Here is a 24,129-nt window from a genome sequence, read left to right on the forward strand (position 1 = left end):
CCTTTGGATGACCTAATTGGAGTCTCTAGGCATCTATGATGAAACGTCTTGAGGGCCAACATCCAACATGCTAACATGGCATCAATCACCTGCAGGGGTTAATTTTGGAAACATCGTAGAGGTAATATCCGTCACAGTTCAATGAGTGGGTCTCCTTCTTTCCAGATGAATCTAACGATCGATCTGTTCCGGAGTAAGTTGCACTAAATTCGTGAGGTGGGTATCAGTAAACGGACCAATCGATCTCGTTATCGATATAATACGGGTTTCGCAATATTAGATACCAAAGTATGCAATGTTGCATGTTGGAGAGGAAGGAAGGAACCGAGAGTTCCAGGACGAAACATAAGTGCATGTGGACATACACCGGACTATACTGTGGAGCGTGAAGTTAACAATTGAATCACGAGCCATGTTACACAGCATGATATCTCGAAGTTCGGGTTTCAGCATTGTTGGTTCCGAACGTGTTGGTGTGGCATTTCGGCGGCGGACTTTCCACATTATCTCGGGAGCATATCAGCCCGGAATGATTAATGATGCTCTCCGATACTGAGATTGCATATTGAATCTCGCGAGCTCTGGATAGCGATATCGGATCATCGTAGTAGGACTGACTCGAGTCATAGCATGCTAGCCAGGAGATTCCTAATTCTTATCAGATCCAGCGATGCTGATTACCGTATCTTTCGGACAGCGCTGATAAATCAGACGAATCTAGATCTTCGCAGTGACGCATCCCGATGAATAATCGCGTCTCCCAAGATCTTGCGAAAGAATTAGGGCAGATTTGGTGCGCGGGTATTAAAATTTTTTCCTGACTTCGCCCGGGCTATTGGGCTCATTGCCTGGTTCAAAGAGGCCAAATTTGGGTGGAAGCTTGAGCTCGGAGTAAGCTAGTGTCGGTTAGACTCGAACTAGGCATGCGAGGCTGCACGACCAACCTTCCAACAGCGTGGCCCCTGGCACCAGAAGCAAGGAGGCTCAAAAGGGAACATATGCACACATGGCGGCTTGCCTTTGCGCAGTATATTGGCTGTGGTTGTATAGCAAGTGTCTGGAGGTACCGTACTGTATACATGTATGCATATGGGTGAGAGATGTGATGTACTCGATCGGAGTATCGATATCAGCGCTGCTTTGTGGGGCTTGGCTTGTTACTTTTTTTTCTCTCTTCTCTCTTTCTCTCTCGTTCAAGTTGGACTTCAGGAGCAAGGCTAAGTACCTAGGTATGGACCCACGCCGAAGCTCGAAGCTTCTGGCCTCAACAAATATGCATGATACAAAAGGTTTCCTTGGGAAGGTCTCTGCGCGGGCCAAGGTAGGTTTTATCACCGATTCGAGCTGGGTCCCACACCGACGGAGCTAAAGGTGACAGTGGCCTGAGTTCCGAGCGCCCGTTTGGTTTTGGACCTCTGAATCAAAGACAGGGTACAACGACGCGCTGCCAGCTCCAAGCGGAAACAGGAATGCGAATCGAATCTCAGTATGGATCAAGTTAAACGTGCGTGAGGAGAGAGCTCGTGAGTAGGCGTGTAAAATTTTTTTGAGGACAGAGAACATCCGATGGAAAACAGAAGCTCCTTGCGTGGATGATTCGCGATTCCACTCACTACACGGCCTATGTGATTAAAGAACCCGTCTGCACTGCACTGCAGATATGTACTGCTCATACACTCTGTAAGAAGTACTAAGTACTATGTGATAACCAGCCAGATGGTAGTAGCTAGCAGCTAGTTAGTAGCAGGCATGCCTGCAGCCTGCGCACGCACACATGTTGGTGGATCCAACGGGTAAAGCTCATGGAAAGCCGTGGTCTTGCCTTGTCTCAATCATGTTCCGTTCGAAATAAAATGTAAGTACTTCCAGAGTAAATGTAGCACAGGCCAGGCCCCAAGCCGAATCTGTTCGAGAGAAGTCTATATAATTAAACCTCGTCCGCCTCCCCGGAAAAAGGTAGGAGGACCCCCAAACCCTTTTTTTTTTCCATTTCAAAAGACCTGTTCCCTGTCGGTCGTAGATTAAGTATAAATCACTCGTACGGGTCCCATCTCTTCGTCGGATTATATAGATCGTCCCTTTGCATCCGTGCTTCTTTGCCGTCTTCCCTCTTCTTACACATCTTTCTCTCTTCTCTTTAGAACTTATTTTTTATAGCTTGAAACGCTTGCAAACGAGGCTTGAATAGGCGGAACTTATCGCGTAAGTTAGCGAGAACCATCATCTATCTCTGACGACTGCTGTGGGACCCTTATATATATATCAGGCATCCCCAGACCTCTTCATCTTGCTCATATAGAAGTATCTCTTACTTGCCTCTTACTTACTTACCTCTTATCCCTTGCTAGTCAGTCCATAGCTAGCTCCTTTCAACACATCTGCATCCATCACACCATTTCTCTCGTGCAATTCGAACACCTTTCCTCTCTCGCACAAATCCAATCGATTCAAAAATGACTGCCCGTGTTCAGCAACCTGCTCCAGCCTTCAAGGGCCAAGCCGTTGTCGACGGTGTTATCGAGGGTTAGTTGGTCTTGTCCCTTCAAACTCCCCAGCAGAAGGCTTTTCGCGCCTTGTCTCCGGCTGGTTCCTGCATTGTACGGTTACCGATCTTACGGTAACCTAAAGCAGTAACCAGCAACACCTGGGAATTCGTTATGTAGATGGGAGCTAATCGGAAATGTGTGAATTCTCTAGAGATCGATATCGATAGCTATAAGGGTAAATGGTTGATTCTAGGCTTCATTCCTATGGCGTGGACCTTCGTCTGGTAAGTTTTTAATACCCAGGTCCTTTTAAATTGTTGCGCCGAATAGTATATAAGCTGACAATCAAATCTATAGCCCAACTGAGATCGTTGCCTTCTCAGATGCTGTCCAGCAATTCACAGAACGTAATGCCTCTGTTATCTTTGCGTCCGTCGACTCTGAGTACAGTCTTCTCGCTTGGGCCAATGCTTCCCGAAAGGATGGTGGCCTTGGTGGCTGCCAGTTTCCTCTCCTTTCCGACAAGAACCATAATATCTCCAAGGCCTATGGTGTCTTGTTAGAAGAGGAAGGAATTGCGCTCCGTGGCCTCTTCATCATCGACCCTAAGGGAATTGTCCGACAAATCACTATCAACGATCTTCCAGTCGGCCGAAGCGTTGACGAGACCTTGAGATTGATTGATGCTTTCCAGTTCACCGAAAAATATGGCGAAGTCTGCCCGGCCAACTGGACCAAGGGAGCCCCAACAATCCAGACCAGCAACTCCAAGACCTACTTCAACCAGATGTATGGTGGCCATTAGAGGAGTATAGATGGTTGTTACGACGCGTTTTTATGCTTTCTTTCTCTCTTTTTTTCTTTCTTCTCAGCTTCTCTTCTCTCTTACTTCTTGGGCATAAATACTTTTATTTTGCTTTCCTGGAGTCCACGATACAAATTTCCTCTATCATTGATGCCACTAATACGACCGAATTGATTTGTCGGATACCCGAAACGAAAAAGAAAACACGAACAATACCGAATAGACCACTAGGGGAGGTGTTACATATACTATCATTCTGCATTGCTTCTCGATTCTGCTTTTGACCTCACTATTAAAAATAAAAGACTCTACTCTCCCGTTATTCTTACCTCGCATGAGCCAGGCCCGTGTATTCTTGGAGGAGATACCACTAGTCTATAAAACAATAAATATTTTTAAGATATACTCTTTGTTTTCTCTTGCTCTCTCCTTTTTCTTTCGTTCTTTTTTCTTCCAAGCAAGAAAGAAAGACGATTGAATGACGTGAATTCTGTATATATATAAGGACTATAAACACGCTATCGTACAAGCCGACCCACCGATAAACACCGAAAACATTATTTTTTGGATGATGGAATTGATCGAGAGTAGGAGAAAGTGGTGGGAGATTAAAATGTCGGTAGTAAAAGGAGACCTCTTTAGAGGTGTATATTCAAGTCTGTGTATCGAAGTTTTGTTTCGTGACTTTACGCCGCGCCGACCAGAATATTGTTGATAGGAATGTGAACTAAGTACGAAACCGTCAGGAATTGGTGTATTCTAGAGGTGATATTGCGAATGTGATTGAGGGGCAACATACTCAGCTTGACAACGAAGCCAATGGCACCCATACAGATAAAACCTATCGCGACAGCCTGGGAGATCTTGAGAAATTCTTTCCTGTCCGCTATGCCACCGGAGAGAAGAAAAATTAGCTAGTTTTCTATGATTTGATTGATATAGTGGAATGATTTCACATACGCTTGGTGCATCTGTTGACGAACTGGGTGCCCTCCCTTAGGAAGTCCTTTGGGATATCGGCAATCTGGGAAACTTGGTCGGACATTGTGATGAAGGGGTGGATTTGATTTAAATGGGAACGGCGATTGGGTCTGAGGCGGTTGAGTAGATATGAGAGGGGTGTCGTGCGAGGTTCTAATGAAATCGTGTGCTGTGAAATAGATGCGGGCGCTGGGCTTTAAGACCTGGGATTTACTATGATGTTGTTTATGTGGTCTTTCGGTCTAGTTACGCACCAGCCACAAAAGTTCAAGCGGGTGGCTGGTGAGACTGTGGCTCGTTTATCATTCTGAGATATACGTTATTCATTCTGAAATATGCGCACCTCCCCCGGCCGGGGCCAGCTGTCAGTCAGGCGTCACGCGAATGGAGCCAAGGTAAGGAAGTACTTACATGTATTACACCGGAGGGAGAAAAGGGAAGGGAAGGCCCGCCGGAGCAAACACGAATTACCCACTCAACTGCCGCCACAATGGGAATTTTCCTAATAGCATTATTCCCACCGGTTTTGGCTAGCCAGTGAGGCTGCCACCATTCATCATCAGTACCGACTGACTTATCCCTCACATCACCTTGCTTCCCATCACACATCACATCACACCTCCATCATCACCTTCACCTTCACCTTTACCTTCGACCTCCCTGCTCCCTTTTCATCTTTGTCCTCTTTTTTCTTTTCGTCCTATATCTTAGTTTCTTTCTCTGGCCTCGCTAGATTTCTACCTCTGACGCGGTAGAGTCTATAGCTTGAGACCTCGACCTTGCGCTAACTTTGTCGCTACTTTTAGGCTGTAGCAAAGGTTTGGCTCGAATCCTCTCTTTCTCTATCACCATCACCATCACCATCACTTTCGTCATCAACCATCTTCTCGCCATTGTCAAATCGCGTTTCTTTAGCTAACCGCTATCTACCCACCTTCTAGTCGCAAAGCTTATCGCTTTCCTTTCATATCACGACGAGTTTGTCCTTTTCGCACGACTTGTCGCAGTCAGTTCCCTATATCGAACCTCCGCGTGCGGCCGGTTCAATTGATATCGATACTGCAAGTGACTAAAAGGAGAAATAGCAAAGAGAGAGAAAGAGAAGAAAAAAAAAAGTCGCGCTCTTTGTAACCAAGCGTGTCGATTTTTTAACAAAAAATTTTTTAAAAAAACACAATCTCTATCTCCCTCCAACCATCATTGCCATCCTTCCTAAGGATTCAATCGATGGTAAATACTTTGTCCTAAGGGCAAAATTTCCTTGGTATTACAAGACATACACGTTCTGTACGACAACTTGCTTTGCTAAGCCCGTCCCATTCCAAAAAAAGAAGGCAGAGCCTCTCTCAATTTGAGTCGAGGAGGCCCAAAGAAACACCGGGAGGAGCCTGTTCCTCTTGTGCTTTTACTTTAACAGCTTTGCTTCAAAAGAAAGAATTCGCCATCAATAAAATTAGCACGGAGTCTTCCGACTGTACGTATAACTACCCGCATGTACTTTTTGTTTCTCTTGTCCTTATTCATCTCTCTATCTCTTCTCTCTTATGCTTTTGCTTCATCCTTCAAAAATCCGAAAAAGACAGAAAGAAGAAGGACCGCTTCTTTGCCGGCTCAGGAAGCAGCGGGAAGCTTTATGTGCTTATCGAAGGCTAGCATCGAGTTTCCATTGCCTATTTTTCTTACCCATTTCTTTCACCTTCCGTCCTCATTTACCTCCTTTTCCTTATACTCTAACCCCGTGATTTGCATGGGAAAGTTTGGCTGATCATGTACAACTTCATACAGCAGAATTCTTGTAACGGCTCATCGTGGAGCAAGTCTCAATATCTCATATATCAGGAGCTTGATATATCAAATCCGCTAGTGTTTAATTCCTCATATTGTTATATAGGGGCAACACTAGAAGGACATCCGCCTGTTATAAAGATTAATAGAAGAAGATCTCCCTGAGAAACGAGACCTTTCAATATGGCAGACGACGATAATTTTGATATCGATATTTATGGCGAGGATCTCGACGATCCGTCTGCTCCTTACAAGAAGGTAGCCGCGGAAGATGAGCTCTTCCATGATGATGACGGAAAACCAGACACCGGAAAGAGCAACGGGAATGCTGCTGCTGCTAACGGCACTACAGAAGACACTAATATGGAAGGCGCCAATGTCACCGATAATGTCAAGCAAGAGCCGATTCCGCAACCCCCACAGCATAATAGCTTGAAAAGGAAGCACCCAGATAACCGCCATGTTGACGTTAATGCTACTACAGCCTTGTACATCTCGGAACTGAACTGGTGGACAACAGACGATGATATTCGTGGGTGGATCCGACAAGCCGACTGCGAAGACGAGCTAAAGGATATCACGTTCAGCGAGCACAAGGTCAACGGCAAGTCTAAGGGGTAAGTTTTGTCCTTGAATCCACACCTTAATTTCCTTCGCTAATAATCTATCATAAAGCGTCGCGTTTGTCGAGTTCACGACCACCCAAGCGTCCTCGGCTACAAAGGCGAAGATCGAGTCATTCGCAACCCAACCAGGCTACCAGTCAAAGCGTCACACCGTCAATTTTACGCAGCCACACAGCAACCCCTTCCGAACTTTGCCTAAGGATGCACCAGCCAGAAATAAGGATGACAATCGTAGTGGCCCTGGTAACTTCAACAAGGATAATAGACCCCACGGACCTATGAGTAATAACTTCCCATCGCCCGCCAACTTTGCTCCCCAATCAAACATGATGGGCAACAACATGGGAGGTGGTGGTGGCGGCGGCGGCGGCGGCGGCGGCGGATACCGTGGTGGCCGTGGAAATATGATGGGAGGTGGCCGAGGCAATATGGGTGGCAGCGGTGGCGGCGGCTACATGAACCGCAACAACGCTGGAAACCACATGGGAGGTGGTGGAGGGTCTGGAAGCCCTCCTCAATCATTTGGGATGATGAACCAACCTGGTGGCTTTGGGAATATGGGCGGTGGTGGCGGTGGTGGTGGCGGCGGTATGCAGTTCCAAGGCGGCGGCGGCGGCGGAGGAGGAGGAGGATTTCAAGGCAATCGTGGCGGCATGAACATGGGTATGCGTGGCGGCGGACCTCCAAACCGTGGGCGCGGAGGGTTCAACAACAATATGGGTATGCCAATGGGCGGTATGGGACCAAACATGGGAATGAATCCTCCAATGGGCGGTATGAACATGGGAGGCCCGATGGGTAACATGGGAGGCGGCGACATGAGTGGAGGTAATAGCAATTTCAATCCCATGATGGGTAGCGGATTTAATCCAATGATGGGCGGTGGTGGTAAGGCCTCCTCTTGGACCCCTCCGTCTTCAGCCTTTCATTTCGAGATCAAGCCCAGTGCTAACACTTTATACAGCTCCTCAATTCCCTAATCCCAACTTCACCCAGCAGTTCTTTGGTCAGCCTCAACAAGGCGAGCAACAGTGGAACCCGCACGGAAATAAGCGCCCGCGACAGGACGGCTAGAGACCCTTCTCAGCTAGGGGAGCGCGTGTTCGCTCGGGGTTTTCTCCTTAGGATGGTAAAGCTATATAAATTGACAAACGACGGTAGCGAATATCCCGCGACACCAAGACCAAGAGGTAACTCCGCTAACCTTCCTTCCTCGTTCTATCTCTCCTTTTTCTATTAGTCAGGGTGGAAAACTTCGTTTGTGTTTTTTTTTACGAGTCCCATAGTGTTTCTCCTGATAATTTTCCTTCACTGATGGAATCCCTAAACCGATTACGACTGCTGTACCCCTCGATCCTTCGCTTTTTATTTTTATTTTTTTGTCTTTTCAAGTTATGGATTATCGTTTCGTTCAGTTTCCCGTTTTCAAGCTCCCAGTTATACACACGGGGTAAGGCTGTTTTCTGTCTTTCTATAATCGAATTCCAAGGGATTCTCCTATTATCCAGTTTCTCTATTACTTTTCACATTTCGTGGAAGCCTCAGTGTCTACTCTTACGCCTTTCTCTTTCACGTATAAAATGTATTATAGGAGATATCACTCTTAATTCCTATTCTCTTTTTCCTTCTTTCTTTTTTTTTACATGGATTAGTTTCTATATCTCTTTCTAGTCTTGAGATCTCTTTCCTTTCTTCAAACCTTCCGACGACTTTTGGCTCGAAGGTTTGTTTATTCCTGCCATCATGAGCTTTTAAAAATTTCCTAATTTGCGTCTTTTACGAAGAAACAAAGAAATGAAGGAAAGGGTAGGGGGGGCATGCATGAGCTATGATTTATGGGGAGGAGTCGTTAGGTTGGTGATTACACGTCATACGTTATACGTTATACGCTTATTAAGTATGCGTGCGTGGGTTTAATGTTTACTTTGGTCGTTCTTCTACTCGCGTATATACCTCGCGAGCTAGGTAATTAATGATGTAGATGAATGAGAGGTTTGAAATGTCTATATATATAACTTATTTACTTAAGTACTTAAGTATGTATCAGGTTTTTTTCTCCCCGTTATGACTACTTGGGGAGCCTGGACTGGAGGTCTTGATAGTATTAGCTAGTACAAGGAGCCTAGGATACTTAGAACTTGAATGTACTTGAATTCTATATATATATATATACCTCCCGTACTCCCTATAAGCTTACTCAAGTGTCCCCGTATATACATTATAAGGGTTCATCTTTTAAATTTTACATTAACGGTACCATAAAAATGAGTCCTAAGACTGTAGACCTGAACTTAAGTACTTAAATACTTAGCTAGAGGTATAGATCAATAGTACAATCTATATGTGGATTTTAGCATCCATATCAATATCACCGACATCCTCGTTACTAGGTATATATACCGGTATGTAATCGTGGCAGTTCAATCCTGTATCTACTTACACAGAACTAGACAATCCAATTAAATGCCAATTTAACCTGTGTAACCTAACAACTGTTGTATTTTTGCTATATAAAAGTGATCGCCAACGCAAAATTGGGCTATCATGCCTTTCTCAAATTAGTTAATACATGAATATATGGAGACAGAGGATCTCGATCAAGGGCGATGATACATAGTTAATTGCGAGATGATGATGATAATGACTACGATGGTAGTGACAATGTTGGTAAAAACGTGCATCACCAATATACCAAGCAATCGCCCCTCAGCCACCAAACCTACCCTCTTCAGCACCATCTCGGATCGAGTTGTGGGCGACATCATCATTTACGAGTCAATAGCTAGGAAGTCTCGAGTTGGGCTGTTAGTATACAAAAATGACATCCTTCCTCTGTCGGATACAAAACTTGCCTTCTGTCAGGTCCACCTACCCTACTTCTTTACTTTTGCTACTTATCTTCATCAAATCAACTTATTCATCACCAGTGTTTTTGAAACAATCATCACAATTAATCGATTCCAAAGGCATGATGTTCCGGGCCGCTGCTTATACGGACATTATCAATCACATCCTTAGGAGCAAGATGGCTATGAATGCATCGGCTTCAGCTTCAGCTGCTGCCGCCGCAGCCGCAGCTACTACCCACCCCGTTTTGCAGGAAATGTCATTGCCCGAAAAGAGTGCCAAAATTGCAACCGTCATCGGGCTTGTGTTCGCTCTCATCGCCGTTGTTGTCATTGCCAGTCTTGTTACAGCTTCTACTCTCAGCGTTTTGGCCTTCAACAAGTAAGTAATGTCCTTTTGATGAGAGTTTGCTCACCAATATATATAGAAGCAGCCCATTGACTAGACGTATTCGTTAGAATCTACTTGCGTGTTATTGCCGATAGTGGTAATGACAGGGAACAGCAATACGCTAGGATGGTTTTGAATCTTCGACGTCGTCCATACAATATGATCTGTGCATTCGTCTTCACGGGAAGTGCCATGGCCGAATTGATCCCCTTGCTTATTAGTTTGATAATGCAGGAAATCTCGGAGGGAACTGTTTCCGGAAATCTTAGTACGTATAGTTAGCCTTTCTTTTGGGGGTGTTGTAACGTTGTTGGGGTTCTCGAACTGATTTATATTACACAGATGCTCTTAGTATTGTGATCGCTGTCGTTCTAATCATCATTTTCGTTGAGCTCTTACCACTCGGGTATACTGTTCGAAAGGCCTTATTTGTCAATGCGTTTCTCATTCGGTGAGTTTATCATACAATTCTTGGAGAAGGTGTTCGGGTTGGTAGTGCTAACCTTGGAATTTCCTAAGATTCGCTCAACTCCTTCTTTGGATCTGGTACCCAGTCACCTACCCAATCGATTGGACTCTAGACAAAATCTACCAATTGCGTCTTAGGTCCAATCAGCGTGTTGACAGGCAGCCGAGATTTGCGAACACCGAGGAGAGATTCTTTAGAAATGAAGAATTGACCCGCTTCGTTGAACTCCACGCCAGACCAGTTAACCCTCCAACCATCCATGAAGGGGGAGATGTTCACAGGACTGTTCCTGAAATCTTGAAAGGTGCCTTTAGGGTTCAAAATCTCAAGGCTAAGGATATCATGCATGGCTGGAGAGATTTTCGTATTGGAACTGAAGTCTTTTACATGGACTCTAAAGTTAACCGGCAGATGGCACTTGGGCTTTTTGGGTATGGCGTTAATGGCGCTGTTCTCATGGAAGTCGAAGATCCTCTTAATCCAGACTATGGCAAGGATATCGACATGGTTCCCTTAAATGGAAAGAAGGTTCGCGGTTTCATCCACTGGACCGTAAGTTTATCTATCTTTTAACTTGGAAGATCCTCATACTGACCTTTAATATAGAAATTCGTTTCTGATATCGCTGAAGATGAAACTCGAGCTAAGTTTATTTCCCGAGAAGTTATGCCCGTCGTGTATGATTGTTTTGGAGACCTTCTGGAACTCTTTTGCCTTCTTCACCACGGATCTTGCAAGTAAGCACGCCCTAGAATTACGTATTGTCAGAATGATATATTTTAATATATGACTATGTAGAATGGCCCTCGTTGTCACAACCCCACCAGCTAAAAACGACAAAGGCCGGGCCAACATCCCGCCATGCTCTGATTACGCTGTTTCTAAAACTAGGATCTTCTGGACCAACCAACCGCATATTTCTGCCTACGTCAAGCCCATCGGTGTCATCGCTTACCAGTCTCTTCTTAAAGCTATTCTCAAGTATCTCAGCCAGAGCACTTACAAAATACCAGATCCTATGGATAGGTTCAAGCCACACCGCTGGAATACTCAAGAGAAACTTGCAGAGATTGATAAGATGTATGAAGAAATTGCTGCAAGAGAAGAAGCTGAAAGGAAGGCCGCCGCCGAAAAAGAGGCTGCTGAGAGAGAAGCTGCTGAAAGAGAGGCTAACATCGAAAAAGAGGCCGCTGAGAGGGAGGCCGCCGAGACAGTTTCTCAGGATCAAGACCAAGGAACCGCTACTGGAATCTTTGACAGGATCTTGTCTCTTGGGACTCGCCGACGCAAGGGCGTTGTTGTTGATGGGAGGAGCCCAGTTGGAAGTTCCCGTGGTAGCATCTTTGAGGCTATGGGGACAGAAAGGGTTAATAATGGGGATGATAGCGAGAACGAAACTTAGCTGGTGGCGCACATGAATCTAGCCTCTACACGGAAGCTTTTATCACAACGTACTGCTATGGTTCTTCTACTTTTTATTCCGGTGGATAATTTGTATTTCTTACGTTTTCTGCATATTTCGTTTTAGCATGGGTTTAAACGGATAAATAATTATTGTTATCACTCTCGACCCTCTGCATTATCAAAGGAATGGGAGTGAATGAAAATGCAAATATTCTTTTCCTTTCCTTTTTTGTTTTACAGCTCGCACTCACCAAAGTCCATAATTGAATTAAGGGCTTGTATCATTTCAACCGGTACTTCGTACAAAACAATAAAACGGAAAGAGAATTCATTTTTATATACACCCAACCCGCCAAAGCAGCGATCTGTCTTCCCCGACGAGGTATTTTCTGGGTTTTACGTTTTCGGCTTCCAAGAATCTACAAAAATCGCATTTATAAACAAATCGCTTTCCCGCTACGATTTACAAGTAGAGTACTACCATATTTCCAGAGATGGATAGTATGGTGTGATTTACTCGTCTGACTTCTTGTAGTTGACGTTGTCATTCCAGCTGTTGGGGGCGCATGTTAGTAATATATTCCAATTGTACCTCAATATAGTCGGTATTTTGAGATAATCGAGACTGGAGCCAAGAGTCGTCTGGGGAGGAATTTCGAGGAATTGCTTACAAGAGAGTCTTGTCTCCATCACCCCATGGGAACCTCTTAACTCTGATATTAAGGTATGGGTATTGTGGACGCTCCTCCTGAGGTGGGAGGTGAGATTCGTGCTCCCAATGCTCGTTCCAGAGGTTGTAAGCATTGATAGAGGAGAGGATCAAGGCTGGAATGGCGACACTGTATGATCGTAGGTATATGGTTAGTCGATGAAATCGTAATATCGTTTTTGAATGTTTGGGAAGGAGGGTAAATCATGTGGACGAACTAGAGGGAGAGTTTGCGCCAGAGTTCTATAGCGATTGTTAGTAGGTCGCTCAATTGGATGGGCATTATGGATAGAGGGATGATGTACCGCTGGACTGAGCAGCGTGAGCCTTGACGGCCTCACGCTCCTTGGTGAAGGTCGAACCGGCCTGGGAGGCATAGTTTCGGCGAAGGAGGATCTGTCTGGCGGCGGGGTTCCCGGCTCGCAGGGGAGCACGAATCAAGGCTCTGGACAGCATTGTCGGATCCAAGGATGGGTGTTCTGGAAGAGTGGAGAGGTATCGAAATTAGATGCTGTACGGAAGTATCGCCGGGATGGGTCTCGTCGGTATCGGTGCTTTCGAAGGAGAAAGGGAATTGAAGATAGGATTTTGAAAGTGAAATGATGTCGTTCGGGAGAATGGCAGTTTTCCCGAGGTTTTGGTCTTGGCGTTCCTGTCAGGCCATTCAAAGCTGGTGTGTTTGACATCACTGCAACACAAGTGGCTTTCGCGTGTCCGTGTTTAGATCAACCATCAATCATACCCTTCGACTTCGAGGCTTGCGAAATTCATATCGAGATTGCGATTACCAGCGAAAGTCCGCAGAGGACCATCGAAAATACTGGCCGTCTTATCAACTTTCCAGGAAGAAGGTTTCTGCTCGTAGACCTTGAGGGACGGGTGACGAAGGGAGGGAGGAAGGATGTCGATTCGCATCGTGACATGGAATGGTATGCGCTCCGTCGTTCTCCTTTTTGCGACATGCGATGCATCTAATGACAGGGGTGTCGAGGTGTCGATGGAAATATCAAATTCACTAACAAAAATTGTTTGTTTAATTTCTAGTCAATGGAATCAGGTACTTATAAAAAAAATATATATATTTGGATTCATATTTCGTTTAAATATTAATAGCCTTTTCGATAGAAATCCGTTTGGTTATATGCCATGGAGCGAAACAAAGAATTTCGGGGTATGTAATTTGGCAGTTTTATTTTATATTTTATTTATAATTTATAATTTTATTTATTTTTCTTTAAATTTATGGTTCTAACACGAACTGGAAAAAAGTATTCTTTCTCACAAGTAATGAAGTGCTAATTACTGGTTTCATGATTTATCTAGACTATGTTCGACATCCTGGAAGCGGATGTAGTTTGCTTTCAGGAACTGAAGATTCAATCCAAGGATCTTCGAGATGATATGGTCTTGATCCCGGGGTGGGATAGTTACTTTACGTTTCCGAAACATAAGAAAGGTACAGTATCATTAGTCTTATGAGTCGAACCGAATTGCCCTCTCGGCTTCTTCTGTGTGATGGAGAGGATCAGCGATTTGTTAATATCTCAACTGGCTCTAGGATATAGCGGTGTAGCAATATATACCCGTCAATCTAAGATATCGCCTATCAAGGCCGAGGAGGGGATCACAGGTCATCTTCTACCGACCGGTGCTACACGTAATACGTCGTATCGGGACCTTCCGGAGGACCAGCAGATCGGTGGTTACCCTACCATCGACAAGGAAGATGGTGTGGTTCTGGATAGCGAGGGTCGCGGTCTAGTTGTGGATTTTGGGCTCTTCGTGCTGATCGGCACTTACTGTCCCGTTGGAAGAGAGGATTCTGCTAGGCAGGATTTTAGGATGGCGTGGCTTAAAGCATTGGATGAACGAATTCGAAACTTAACGAAGATGGGGAAGAGGGTGGTTACGGTTGGAGACATCAACATTGCGCCGGAGCCGATAGATAGCGCGGATGCGTGGGAAATGCAAAAACGACTGGGGCCAGATTCGTCCGAGATGCTTGAGTGGAATGAAACGCCAGCTAAGAAACTGTTGCGTAGCCTCTGCGAACCCTCGGAGGAGGCGGTGATGGTTGATGTTGTACGGCAGTTCTTCCCTGATCGGGTGGCGATGTATACACGTATGTTTCATCTATGTTTATTTTCCTTTCGTTATCCGGCTGAACTCATAGGAAACTGACAATTTTGATAGATTGGGAAACAAAAATCAATGCTAGACCTGGAAACTATGGTATGTATAGGAACACCGAAGGCTTTTATTTTGAAAACAAGTTTATTCTTACGTACTAATTTTTGTTTGCGTTTGTTTAGGTTCAAGGATAGATTATGTTGTCGCATCCTCGAGCATGAAGGATTGGTTTGAAAGCGCAGATATACAAAACGGGTTACATGTGAGTGTGTTTGGTTTCATATATAGTTCGTATGTTAGAGGCTGATATGGTAAAATAGGGGAGTGACCACTGTCCAGTATACGCCGTGCTAAAGCCGGAAATTGAACTAGACGGCGAAAAGAGAGTGCTTCTGGATTTGGTAAATCCTGCTGGCGTATTCGTTGGTGGCGAAAGGAAACAAGAACTTCCCCCGCCGCCGAAGATGTCTGCACGGCTAATTCCTCATTTCCGTGGGCGGCGAAGTATCAAAGACATGTTCCAGCGTAAAACAGTGGCAAAGGTCGTTTCTATAGCTGGCTCATCGACGCAGGAGCCTGCAGAGCCTAGTGGTGAGAATGATAAGGCACGGGTATTGGCACCGACTGAAGATGCGGATTTGCCGTCAACGCAAGTTGAACCAGGCTCTCGTCTTGCGAAAAGACCACTGGACAACGAACCCAACGACGATCCTCTCGATCTACCAGAACCTAGCCAATCGACTCCTAAAAAGGCAAGGACTGCTGCGGTTGCCTGGACTGTGAAGCTCTCGAAATCCAGGCAGACGGGACGCAGTTCCCAGAGCCCCATGAAGCCATCATCCCAGTACACCCCGACCCTAATAGCATCGGAATCTTCAATTTCAGCCGATTGTTTGGGAAGCAGCTCCCAGTTGAGTGTAGTATCTAATGATGATGAGACTACCTCTGAGGCTCCCGGACCAGATACGACGCCTAAAAAGGTAGTCGACCTTGTTGAGTCGCGGGCTTCCTGGAACAAACTATTTGCAAAGCCCTCTGCACCTCTATGTGACGGGCACAGCGAACCCGCGAAGAAGATGCAGACTAGAAAGCCGGGCCTGAATAACGGCCGATGGTTTTGGATGTGTGCGAGGTGAGTTCCTTTTGGGACCCGTGCGTAGTGCCCTGTTTTATGAAGAGACACTGATTGAACTGCGCGATGTAGACCGGTTGGACCTTCTGGGCCGAAGGAAAGATCAAGAAGATCTAACGATGAGTGGAGGTGCGACTATTTTAAGTGGTACAGGTAGGGGTTGTCACCTGTTGAGTGTATTTTTGGGATACAGTATGAGGCGGGATGAAGCCGCAGTCTAGACATATGTCGTCACCATAACACCATTTATTCGAATACCTTGTATTCGGATCGGGGGATGCCGCTGTTTGCGCTTTAGTGGTCGACACGGCTATGAAATTACGAACTAAACTATTCATTTACCTACTTTGGCCAACCGCGGCAAAGGCTCTACTGCCACCAACTGGAGTGGTGGCAACGATGAAGTATCACGAAACGACCTGTTTCAACTTAGAACAAGCTTCCGAAATATGAATATGTGGGAATATTACCTCAAGGTATGACTGCTTTCCCTTTTTTATTCTTCTTTGTTTGCGATTTCTAACATTTAATAGCAATGTTCCGATTGTCTAGCCCGAGACATTGCATATAGCGTAACATTAGAAAACAGGGCAACTAGAATTAGTCAAAGAAGAAATGAGAATTTTGTTTTCTGATATAACAATGTCCGGCCGCAAACTTCGTTTGTTGGGGGTTTTCTTGGTTAAAACTTAGTAGTAAACTGGGCTAGTTCCAAGACGTTACTGAGCACACTAAAACGAGACAACAAAACGAGTAGTAAACTAATTTGTAATCGTTTATGCTTGGAGGCTTGGTTCTTTAGAAGGATTTGAGGCTACCAGCTTTCATTCAAACATCATACTAAATAGCTACTCGCCTCTAACATGGAAGTTGTAACCGGCCGTCTGCATGTTATGCCGTGTTTGTTGGAAACTCGGTGAAAACGTGCTTAGCCCTGCTGTTTGCTCGAAAAGAGACTAAGCAAAGATAAATAGCTATAGTCCAACAATAAAAATTTGTGCTTGCGTTCTGCCTCAAGAGCGCTTGGAGTTGAGGCTACTGCTTGCGCAACTGCGATAGTTTTGCAATAATTATTATTCTACATAGTACTTGTAAGTGCGGTTGGTTCTGTCACGAAGTGGATAACGCTATGTGCACGAAAACCCTTAAGGCCTTTGAATTTCTTTCAAGGAATAGTAATTTTATTCTTTTCAAACTAGTTATTTTTTACAGAACATATATATATATATATTTTTTTTTTCTCTATTAAAATATATTTCCTTGAGTATTCATCAAATGACTTTTTTTTGTTTTATATGCTCCTGTATGCTCATAATATAAAATTTTTGTTTGCTGTACGAAAATAAAATAAATTAGTAACACAATAAACTGTAGGTACGGGTACGAACCATGTAAGCGGTGAGTCTCGAGGCTACACTCTACGGCGACATTTTAACGAATCTGTGAGTAGTTAATTTCTTGTGTCCTGCCCAACTTTGGAACTGCTGCCACCCTTGACAGATATACGGCGTAGAAGTTGGGGCAAAATGAGGCTAAGCTTTGCACATTCCCCCGCAGTCGGTCTGGCACCTTTCGGAGTATATACATACAGCCTGCAGGAATACTCACCTGAACTCAATCGGAAATCCCTAATAATAACCCCTGTCAAGTTTGTGCAACAATGAAATATGATTGGTTAACTCAAACCAATCTAGTCCCATTTGGGAAATAGTCTGATTCCACCAACGTCTGGTCAACGCAAAACCTTGTTGGATTTTGATTCTGTGCCAGAATCAACAGATATCAATTAAATGTTCTCTGGAAATGCATAGGAGTTTCATATTTGAACCTAGAAAGCTTGATGAGGCTGTTAGCAATCATATCCAATATTTTCCTGAGATATTGAAAAACTCGGTTATAAGTTTCCGGCGGCATAGCGCATCTCTGACGACCCCCATGTTTCATGTGGATATAAAGCAAACTCGATGAAAATCCCGAGTATTCAACCCGAGTATTCAACTCGAATATATGATATCCCGATGAGGCGGCAAATTTTCGAGCTCGGCACTTGCAACATATATCGCATAGTCTAATTTTAGATGATTCTCTCCCCCTTTGCCGCCCCAAATAATCAGTTTTAAATTGGTAATTTCGATCCCGCTTTCGTAGAGTAGTTTGTATAAATATGTCGTATCCGCACCCGAGTAAAATCCCATGATAGCATATTCAGTCCCCTCCGTCGAAGTAGCTAAATCATTTCGTAATATCAACCATTCTGACATCTAGTGTATCCCATAGTCTTGTTTCCGCAGATTGCCTAGTTTCCTATACGAATCCAATGTAAGCCCTCCTTATTATGCATTTCCCACTAGTCATCCCTCTGGGCCCATTAGGCACACATTCTGTTATACTTCCCCAGCTAGATCCCTCCACACATATCCCTACTTGGCCGATTTAAGTCGAAGCTGTCGAAAGGATATAAACATCACTATTTCCTCATCTTGGTACCAAAACGAAGAGAGAAAAAGCGGTATAACGGTTTTTCACATCTGACAGCGATGTCTAGCTTCCCCTGTCCCCTGGCCCCTAAATTGGAGTATCACAGCCAAAATTGGCTGCTGGAACTTGGGCAGGCCCCCATTTTCACGATGGATTTCTCAGCTTCAAACCCCTTTACCCCCCCGCTGGGTTTTATAGCCCTCCCCCTTTACCCTCACCAATTTAGATCAATCTCTGGCTGCCTAGTGTCGATAATATTGCCTTCTCAAAGCTCTAGAATCCTTCAAAAGCATACTGTGTGGTGGATAGTTGAACTTTTAAAAGTTGAAGAACACTCCCTGCGTATCCTGAGAAAAAGTTCTTGTTTAGTGTCGAGACTGCTGAGCATCCTCAACACAAGTTGTTTAGCGCCGAGACTGCTGGGCTTCGACGGCTGAGCTTCAACGGTTGAGCTTCGACGGCTGGGCTTCGGCGGCTGGGCTTCGGCGGCTGAGCTTCGACGGTCTTTGATCTCGAAATTGCGAGAAGCTTCCGGGTTGGTTATTGCTTTTTCCTATTGCATTTTCCTTCCCGTTTGTTGCTTGCTGCTTCTAACGCTCGGCTTTACAGCTTATATAGAGCATTCTAGAAGACGTCCTGGGTTTAGGCTGCAAAAAAACGATTTTTTATATAGAAAAAATTGGTTTGCGAATATCCGTAGACTGTGAGGTCATAGCAACGTCATTCCTTTCACTATTAATCAGCGTTACTCTCTCAACATTCGTTTAAATCAACGTGGGCCGCGTACCTGACTTTCCTTTTTCGGCCGTACCACGTTTCTTTTTGTTTCATTCAACGTTACGTTTTTCCACCCCTATTGGGGTTTCCGCGTATATATATATCCCGGTGGATTACTAAGGCTAAGAAACGGTAAGCCCACTTCCTACGTGCCCAGAGTTACTGCAAGATAGGTTGCAGGGTTATCGGTAGAATTGAGGGAGGGTGAGGATGAAGGGGGATGGAGGAGAGAGTGAGGATGGAGGGGAGAGGAAGGGACCAAGTGGGATCCGAAGATAGATACGCAGTCTTTGCTGATTACCTTCACGTTCAACAAGCCCTACCCAATCTCGCACACAGTACCAGAGGATTTGTGATATCAAATCCCTGAGGACCCATCCGACCTCAGGACAGTACCCAGAATTCGCACTTTCGAAATAGTTGTGATACAACTAAATCGATACTAGTGTTGAATTGAAGGTAGGCCTCAAATCGACTTGACGAATACTGGGATTGAATTGAAGAACCGGGTTTGCGCAACCATGGCCCTGAGTACTTCTTTGGAGATCCTCGTAGTCTTGTTCGGTTCTATATATATTATATATAGGAGGACAGCCTGAACTGGGCCCCGTCGACGCGAGATCACGAACTCGAGCGTCAAACGAGATGCTTTCCGTTCTCGATCCGATCTCCGTGGGAGGTTGGGATGCTCGAGTCGCTCTATCGCCGATGGGGAGTCCAACAGTGTCCGGAGTGCCTAGGCATGGGGTATCGTGCTATGTTGGGATGATGTTCATATCTTCTGGCGCAATCCGTTTGTTAGACGAATATGGATAATAGATCGCACTGGGTCACCGACGTATATAGCTGTATGAGCGAAGACCCCGTACTAACAATAGCTGATAGGAGGGATAGTCGCTATAATTATATTCGTTTAATCCCGGGTACGTATCAATAGATCCTAGAACGTTCAGCATATGGTTAGATGACCGACACCCTGATTTATAGATATAGAATATACCGCAGCGAATCACCGTATTCCAAAAAGAAAGTAAGTAAGAAATTTTGGGCTTCTGGAGGGCTTGTTAAATCTCGGACGAAAGAATAAGCATATTCCATTTGAGCCGGTTTGTTCCGCCACATTGACACCGAGAGACAAGGGGCTTATATACCTGGAGTTGGTTGGTTAGGCTGCTGTACTGGTGTCTTCTAGTCTTCCGCTCCCTATATTGAACCTGTTGATATACTCAAATGTCTCGTAAATTGAAATTTAATAGAGTTTACTTACTTCCTCTCGGTTCAGAAACAGATGGCTAATTTTTTGCATCTGTATAGTTGTAGGATATGAATAAATTCTTCTGCTATAGCGATAGTCGTAAAACTAAACTTAACGGAAGTGGATTAGGTGAACAAGATGAGATATACCAACGTCCCAACTATGGAGGGTTTGGCAGCGATGGATTGGAAGAATTCGAACTCGGTGAGCTCGATCGAATTCCCAACTGTAGACAGGTTTTCGTAAAGACGCCGGCGATTGCTACAGTGGACACATTCGCTCAGTGGAACTTCCTGCTGCCCACTATTCCCTGGCCCCACACCTTTAACCAATATCTAGGTCTCGAGGATGAATTTTTGGTGAAAGCGCTCTCGGCCCATATCCAATCACTGATTGCACTACAAATCGGACCAGATGAGTTCTGGAGTATGCTGTATAGTGCCTATCCAGGTATCGATATTAGCTTATGGGACCTGACAGGCCTATGTTTGGTTGGACACCTTTTTCAAAGGATTGACCAAACTCAACTAATCTATTTTCTCAACTCACAACCGGAAGAATCGCAATTCAGATTGCGCCGCCTTGGTGATCATGGAGAAACAACTATTGGTCTTTTGTTTGCTCATGACCAACAAGATAAAAATTGGTCCTGCGTGGTCCCACATGGGTGGGAACTTCTATTACCTTCAGGCCATACGTTGTAAGTATTGTCTCCTAAGCATTTGGGGCTGAATATTCTACTTCATCGAAAATATCCTATCTCACCAAACTTACTGAGATAGACGACTGTAGGCGATATGATAGTGGGGAGTTGATACATACATCTCGAGACCGCTTCTGGGCAGCCCCGCACCCAACAAATGCCTTGCTGTTTCTCAGATTTGCTTTTGCAGGTGTGGAGGGTTTTGCCGCGTATGACAATGAGAAGATAGAAAGTGCCACGAGAGATTATTGGTTGCATGACTGGGCGACTGTGTGGGGGGAGGATTATAGGCCCCGCGAATACCTTGAATTGTTCGACACTACCTTCGGGCTCGATGATAGCTTTGCATTCGACCCCAACTTAGAGTATACCACTCAAAATTTCGACTCCAACTTTGAGTTCAATCCTTATTTTAATTTCGACACCAATACTGAATTTTATGGCGGCTTCGACTCCGAATATCTCTTAGTGCCGGCCAACAGTTTCAATTCCGAATACCCCACAGCCTCCGAGGGCCTCAATAGCATCCATAGTTCCGGATATGATCTTTTCCACAAGGGCGACAGTTTCGGCTCCGATTTCCCTCCAACATATTACGACAGTTTCGATTCCGAGTATACTCTGGTTCAGAATGACGGTTTCGATTCCGAATGCACTCTGGTCCAGAACGACAGTTTTGATTCTGAACGTACTCTGGTTCAGAATGACAGCTTCGATTCCGAACACACTTTGGTTCAGAATGACAGTTTCGATTCCGAACACACTTTGGTTCAGAATGACAGTTTCGATTCTGAACACACTTTGGTTCAGAATGACAGTTTCGATTCCGAATGCACCTTGGTTCAGAATGAAAGTTTCGATTCCGAATGCACCTTGGTTCAGAATGAAAGTCTTGATTCCGAATGCACTCTGGTTTCTAGCGAAACTTCCAATTCATGCAATACTCGCTGTGACCTAACCCCCCAAAAATGTTTTAGCTCTCATATTAATTTCGATCCTAAGAAACAGACCCAGACCATACCATTGGTTGAATCTGGTGCGGAAAAGATCCAGGATAGCAAAGGCCAAATATCTGAACACGATCTAACTTCCCCAAATAAAAATAACGATGAAGAGTATAGACTATCAAGCCTGTTCCCTTCTAGAATCCGGAAGGGCCATTTTGGCGAAAGGGAGCAGAATCATGATAGCTCAACTGGCGAGAACGATCCCAAAGTTTGTGGCTTGCCTTCTGTTTACGGAAACAGAGACAACGGAACGGAACCCAACAAAACTCTCGTTCCCGAAAATTATAACTACTTCTTTGGGGGGCAGGATCAAAAGTCCGTGGATTCGGAAGGCATGGAACGTAAGATCTACGATTATATATTCTCAGCAGAAGAAAATGGTATACCAGGGAGTTTTTACCAAACCTTCCTCAAAACACCCATCCCTAGTGGCGCCGGGGAGAGAAAGGGTGCCAAAAGGAAATACGTTGACACCAGCACCCGGAAAGAATCTGAGTCTTCAAATGATTCAGGCAATCTAGAAAAGAGAACGGCGGATGCAAATTGCTGTTACCACAAGGTTTCTCCACTCGATAATCACGAACCTACCGATGTGAGCCCGCTAAAGCGGCATAAAATTTGGAAACCGAAACCCAAGAGGAAGAACTGTGAAGCATTAGAAGAGCCGCCCAATGCCAAGAGGCAAAGAAGCAACAGTGCAGTGAATCCGAGTCGCAAAAGAAAGCTGGACGCCGATGAAGATTCCGGTTCTCAAAAGAGGCGGCACGGGTCTCACGATGAGCCTTCAATTGATGCCCTCTTCCCCCCTGGTTTTTTTGATGAGTTAAAACAAAAAGGCCAGAAGCGGCTTCCAAATAGGTAAGAGACTTTGATCGCTCCATATATTTTGACTCAGCTCTAAAGGTTTAAATTAGTTTCATCCTTTATCGTATGTGGATGTGTCGAAAATCCAAAGGTCGTAAAACCTCGACTATCCAAATGTGTAAGTTGGGTGAAATATCTTTGCTAAATTCAACTGTGAAATGAAACTAATAAACCGATTAGCTCGTGCCGCTGGTCAGTCCTGGCGAATCCTTCCTCCAATAGAGAAGCAGTTGTGGTTTGTAAGTAGATCAAGTAGGTCCCTAGTAGAAACTTATCTTGCTTATAAAATATATATTTTTAGGAACGATGGAGCAGACTGAGAACCGCCCAGAAAATACTTGTTCCAGAATTTCAGTATAATGCCCCAAGATCGAATGCGACCAAACGGCGCCGACAGAATGCAAAAGAAGACCCACCTCTCAATAAACGTATTAAACTATCGGTGGTAGACAAAAGGGCGCCGACAGAGAAATCGCCACCGACAGGGAAACCACTAGCGGCAGGGAAACCAGCAGCAGCGGCGGCGGCAGAGAAACCACCGGTGGTAGAAAAACCACTAGTGGTAGAGAAACCACCAGTGGCAGAGAAATTACCAGCGGCAGGGGATCCGAAGTCACCGGTGCTAAAAAACCTATTAGCTGTAGGGCCATCTAAGAAGCGCAAAATAGGTCAGGATTATGAAACCAAATCGATTCCTCCGAATCCAAAGCAGTTGGAAACAATTGAACAGCAGAAGGAACTACCACGAGAAAAACGACGAAAACGTTATGTCAGGGAGAACAAGGAAAGAGAGGAGTTGGGGACTTTAGTTGACGGTAGCTGCGGGCCTGAAATCAAAATCTTTCAATATCAACCACAGAAGCTACTGTGGAAGCCAAAGATTTTGGCAAAGACCCACAAGCCGAGTCCAACAGTCCCAAAGGCGCCCGAGAAAAAGCATTCCCTAATAGCACCTTCACTTCGAGTGCCTGAATTCGAGCCTGAGAAACAGAAACCTCTTGCTCATAAAGAACAAGGAAATGCGGGGTCAGCAGTGGTAGCGCCGAATCAAAGCCCGACACACTGCCCTCAAGATGAGGATGTCCTGGAAGCGTTTTACACACATTGGGATACGATGGATGACCTGACATTAGACCAGATCTTGGATCTGGATACCATCAGCAAAGAAACAATCATCCCAATGTCTGAAATTTAGAGGGTATGGCTATACCTTGTGGCTCCAAGCCAGTTGTTTTGACGGTAGATATACAAAATGATACTGGGTAAAGACGACTAAATTCA

General features: G+C 44.9%; 7 protein-coding genes across 7 annotated transcripts; 5 read left to right on the forward strand and 2 right to left on the reverse strand.

The window, feature by feature from the left end:
- Positions 1 to 2,453: 2,453 nt before the first annotated feature.
- AOL_s00079g96 (uncharacterized protein) lies at positions 2,454 to 3,291 on the forward strand (the record flags this gene model as incomplete). Its single annotated transcript, XM_011123971.1, has 3 exons — positions 2,454 to 2,523; positions 2,698 to 2,770; positions 2,844 to 3,291. The coding sequence occupies 3 exons, from the start codon at positions 2,454 to 2,456 to the stop codon at positions 3,289 to 3,291; spliced, it is 591 nt and encodes a 196-aa protein (XP_011122273.1).
- A 686-nt stretch (positions 3,292 to 3,977) lies between these two features.
- On the reverse strand, positions 3,978 to 4,336 carry AOL_s00079g97 (uncharacterized protein; the record flags this gene model as incomplete). Its single annotated transcript, XM_011123972.1, has 3 exons — positions 3,978 to 4,018; positions 4,091 to 4,177; positions 4,252 to 4,336. 3 exons carry the CDS (start codon positions 4,334 to 4,336, stop codon positions 3,978 to 3,980), a joined length of 213 nt encoding a protein of 70 aa, XP_011122274.1.
- A 1,904-nt stretch (positions 4,337 to 6,240) lies between these two features.
- On the forward strand, positions 6,241 to 7,757 carry AOL_s00079g98 (uncharacterized protein; the record flags this gene model as incomplete). Its single annotated transcript, XM_011123973.1, has 3 exons — positions 6,241 to 6,674; positions 6,733 to 7,571; positions 7,648 to 7,757. The coding sequence occupies 3 exons, from the start codon at positions 6,241 to 6,243 to the stop codon at positions 7,755 to 7,757; spliced, it is 1,383 nt and encodes a 460-aa protein (XP_011122275.1).
- A 1,744-nt stretch (positions 7,758 to 9,501) lies between these two features.
- Positions 9,502 to 11,791, forward strand: AOL_s00079g99 (uncharacterized protein; the record flags this gene model as incomplete). The annotated part of the gene is made up of 6 exons (XM_011123974.1): positions 9,502 to 9,911; positions 9,989 to 10,188; positions 10,263 to 10,371; positions 10,440 to 10,941; positions 10,996 to 11,126; positions 11,188 to 11,791. The coding sequence occupies 6 exons, from the start codon at positions 9,502 to 9,504 to the stop codon at positions 11,789 to 11,791; spliced, it is 1,956 nt and encodes a 651-aa protein (XP_011122276.1).
- A 515-nt stretch (positions 11,792 to 12,306) lies between these two features.
- Positions 12,307 to 12,958, reverse strand: AOL_s00079g100 (uncharacterized protein; the record flags this gene model as incomplete). The annotated part of the gene is made up of 4 exons (XM_011123975.1): positions 12,307 to 12,346; positions 12,465 to 12,632; positions 12,721 to 12,745; positions 12,808 to 12,958. 4 exons carry the CDS (start codon positions 12,956 to 12,958, stop codon positions 12,307 to 12,309), a joined length of 384 nt encoding a protein of 127 aa, XP_011122277.1.
- An 870-nt stretch (positions 12,959 to 13,828) lies between these two features.
- AOL_s00079g101 (uncharacterized protein) lies at positions 13,829 to 15,921 on the forward strand (the record flags this gene model as incomplete). The annotated part of the gene is made up of 6 exons (XM_011123976.1): positions 13,829 to 13,958; positions 14,061 to 14,624; positions 14,696 to 14,734; positions 14,815 to 14,894; positions 14,953 to 15,764; positions 15,837 to 15,921. The coding sequence occupies 6 exons, from the start codon at positions 13,829 to 13,831 to the stop codon at positions 15,919 to 15,921; spliced, it is 1,710 nt and encodes a 569-aa protein (XP_011122278.1).
- Positions 15,922 to 20,342: 4,421 nt separating this feature from the next.
- On the forward strand, positions 20,343 to 24,043 carry AOL_s00079g102 (uncharacterized protein; the record flags this gene model as incomplete). The annotated part of the gene is made up of 5 exons (XM_011123977.1): positions 20,343 to 20,974; positions 21,067 to 22,842; positions 22,899 to 22,966; positions 23,029 to 23,087; positions 23,150 to 24,043. The coding sequence occupies 5 exons, from the start codon at positions 20,343 to 20,345 to the stop codon at positions 24,041 to 24,043; spliced, it is 3,429 nt and encodes a 1,142-aa protein (XP_011122279.1).
- Between the last annotated feature and the right edge of the window lie 86 nt (positions 24,044 to 24,129).

This window comes from Orbilia oligospora, assembly GCF_000225545.1.
Source record: "Orbilia oligospora ATCC 24927 unplaced genomic scaffold scaffold00079, whole genome shotgun sequence".
NCBI lineage: Eukaryota > Fungi > Ascomycota > Orbiliomycetes > Orbiliales > Orbiliaceae > Orbilia > Orbilia oligospora.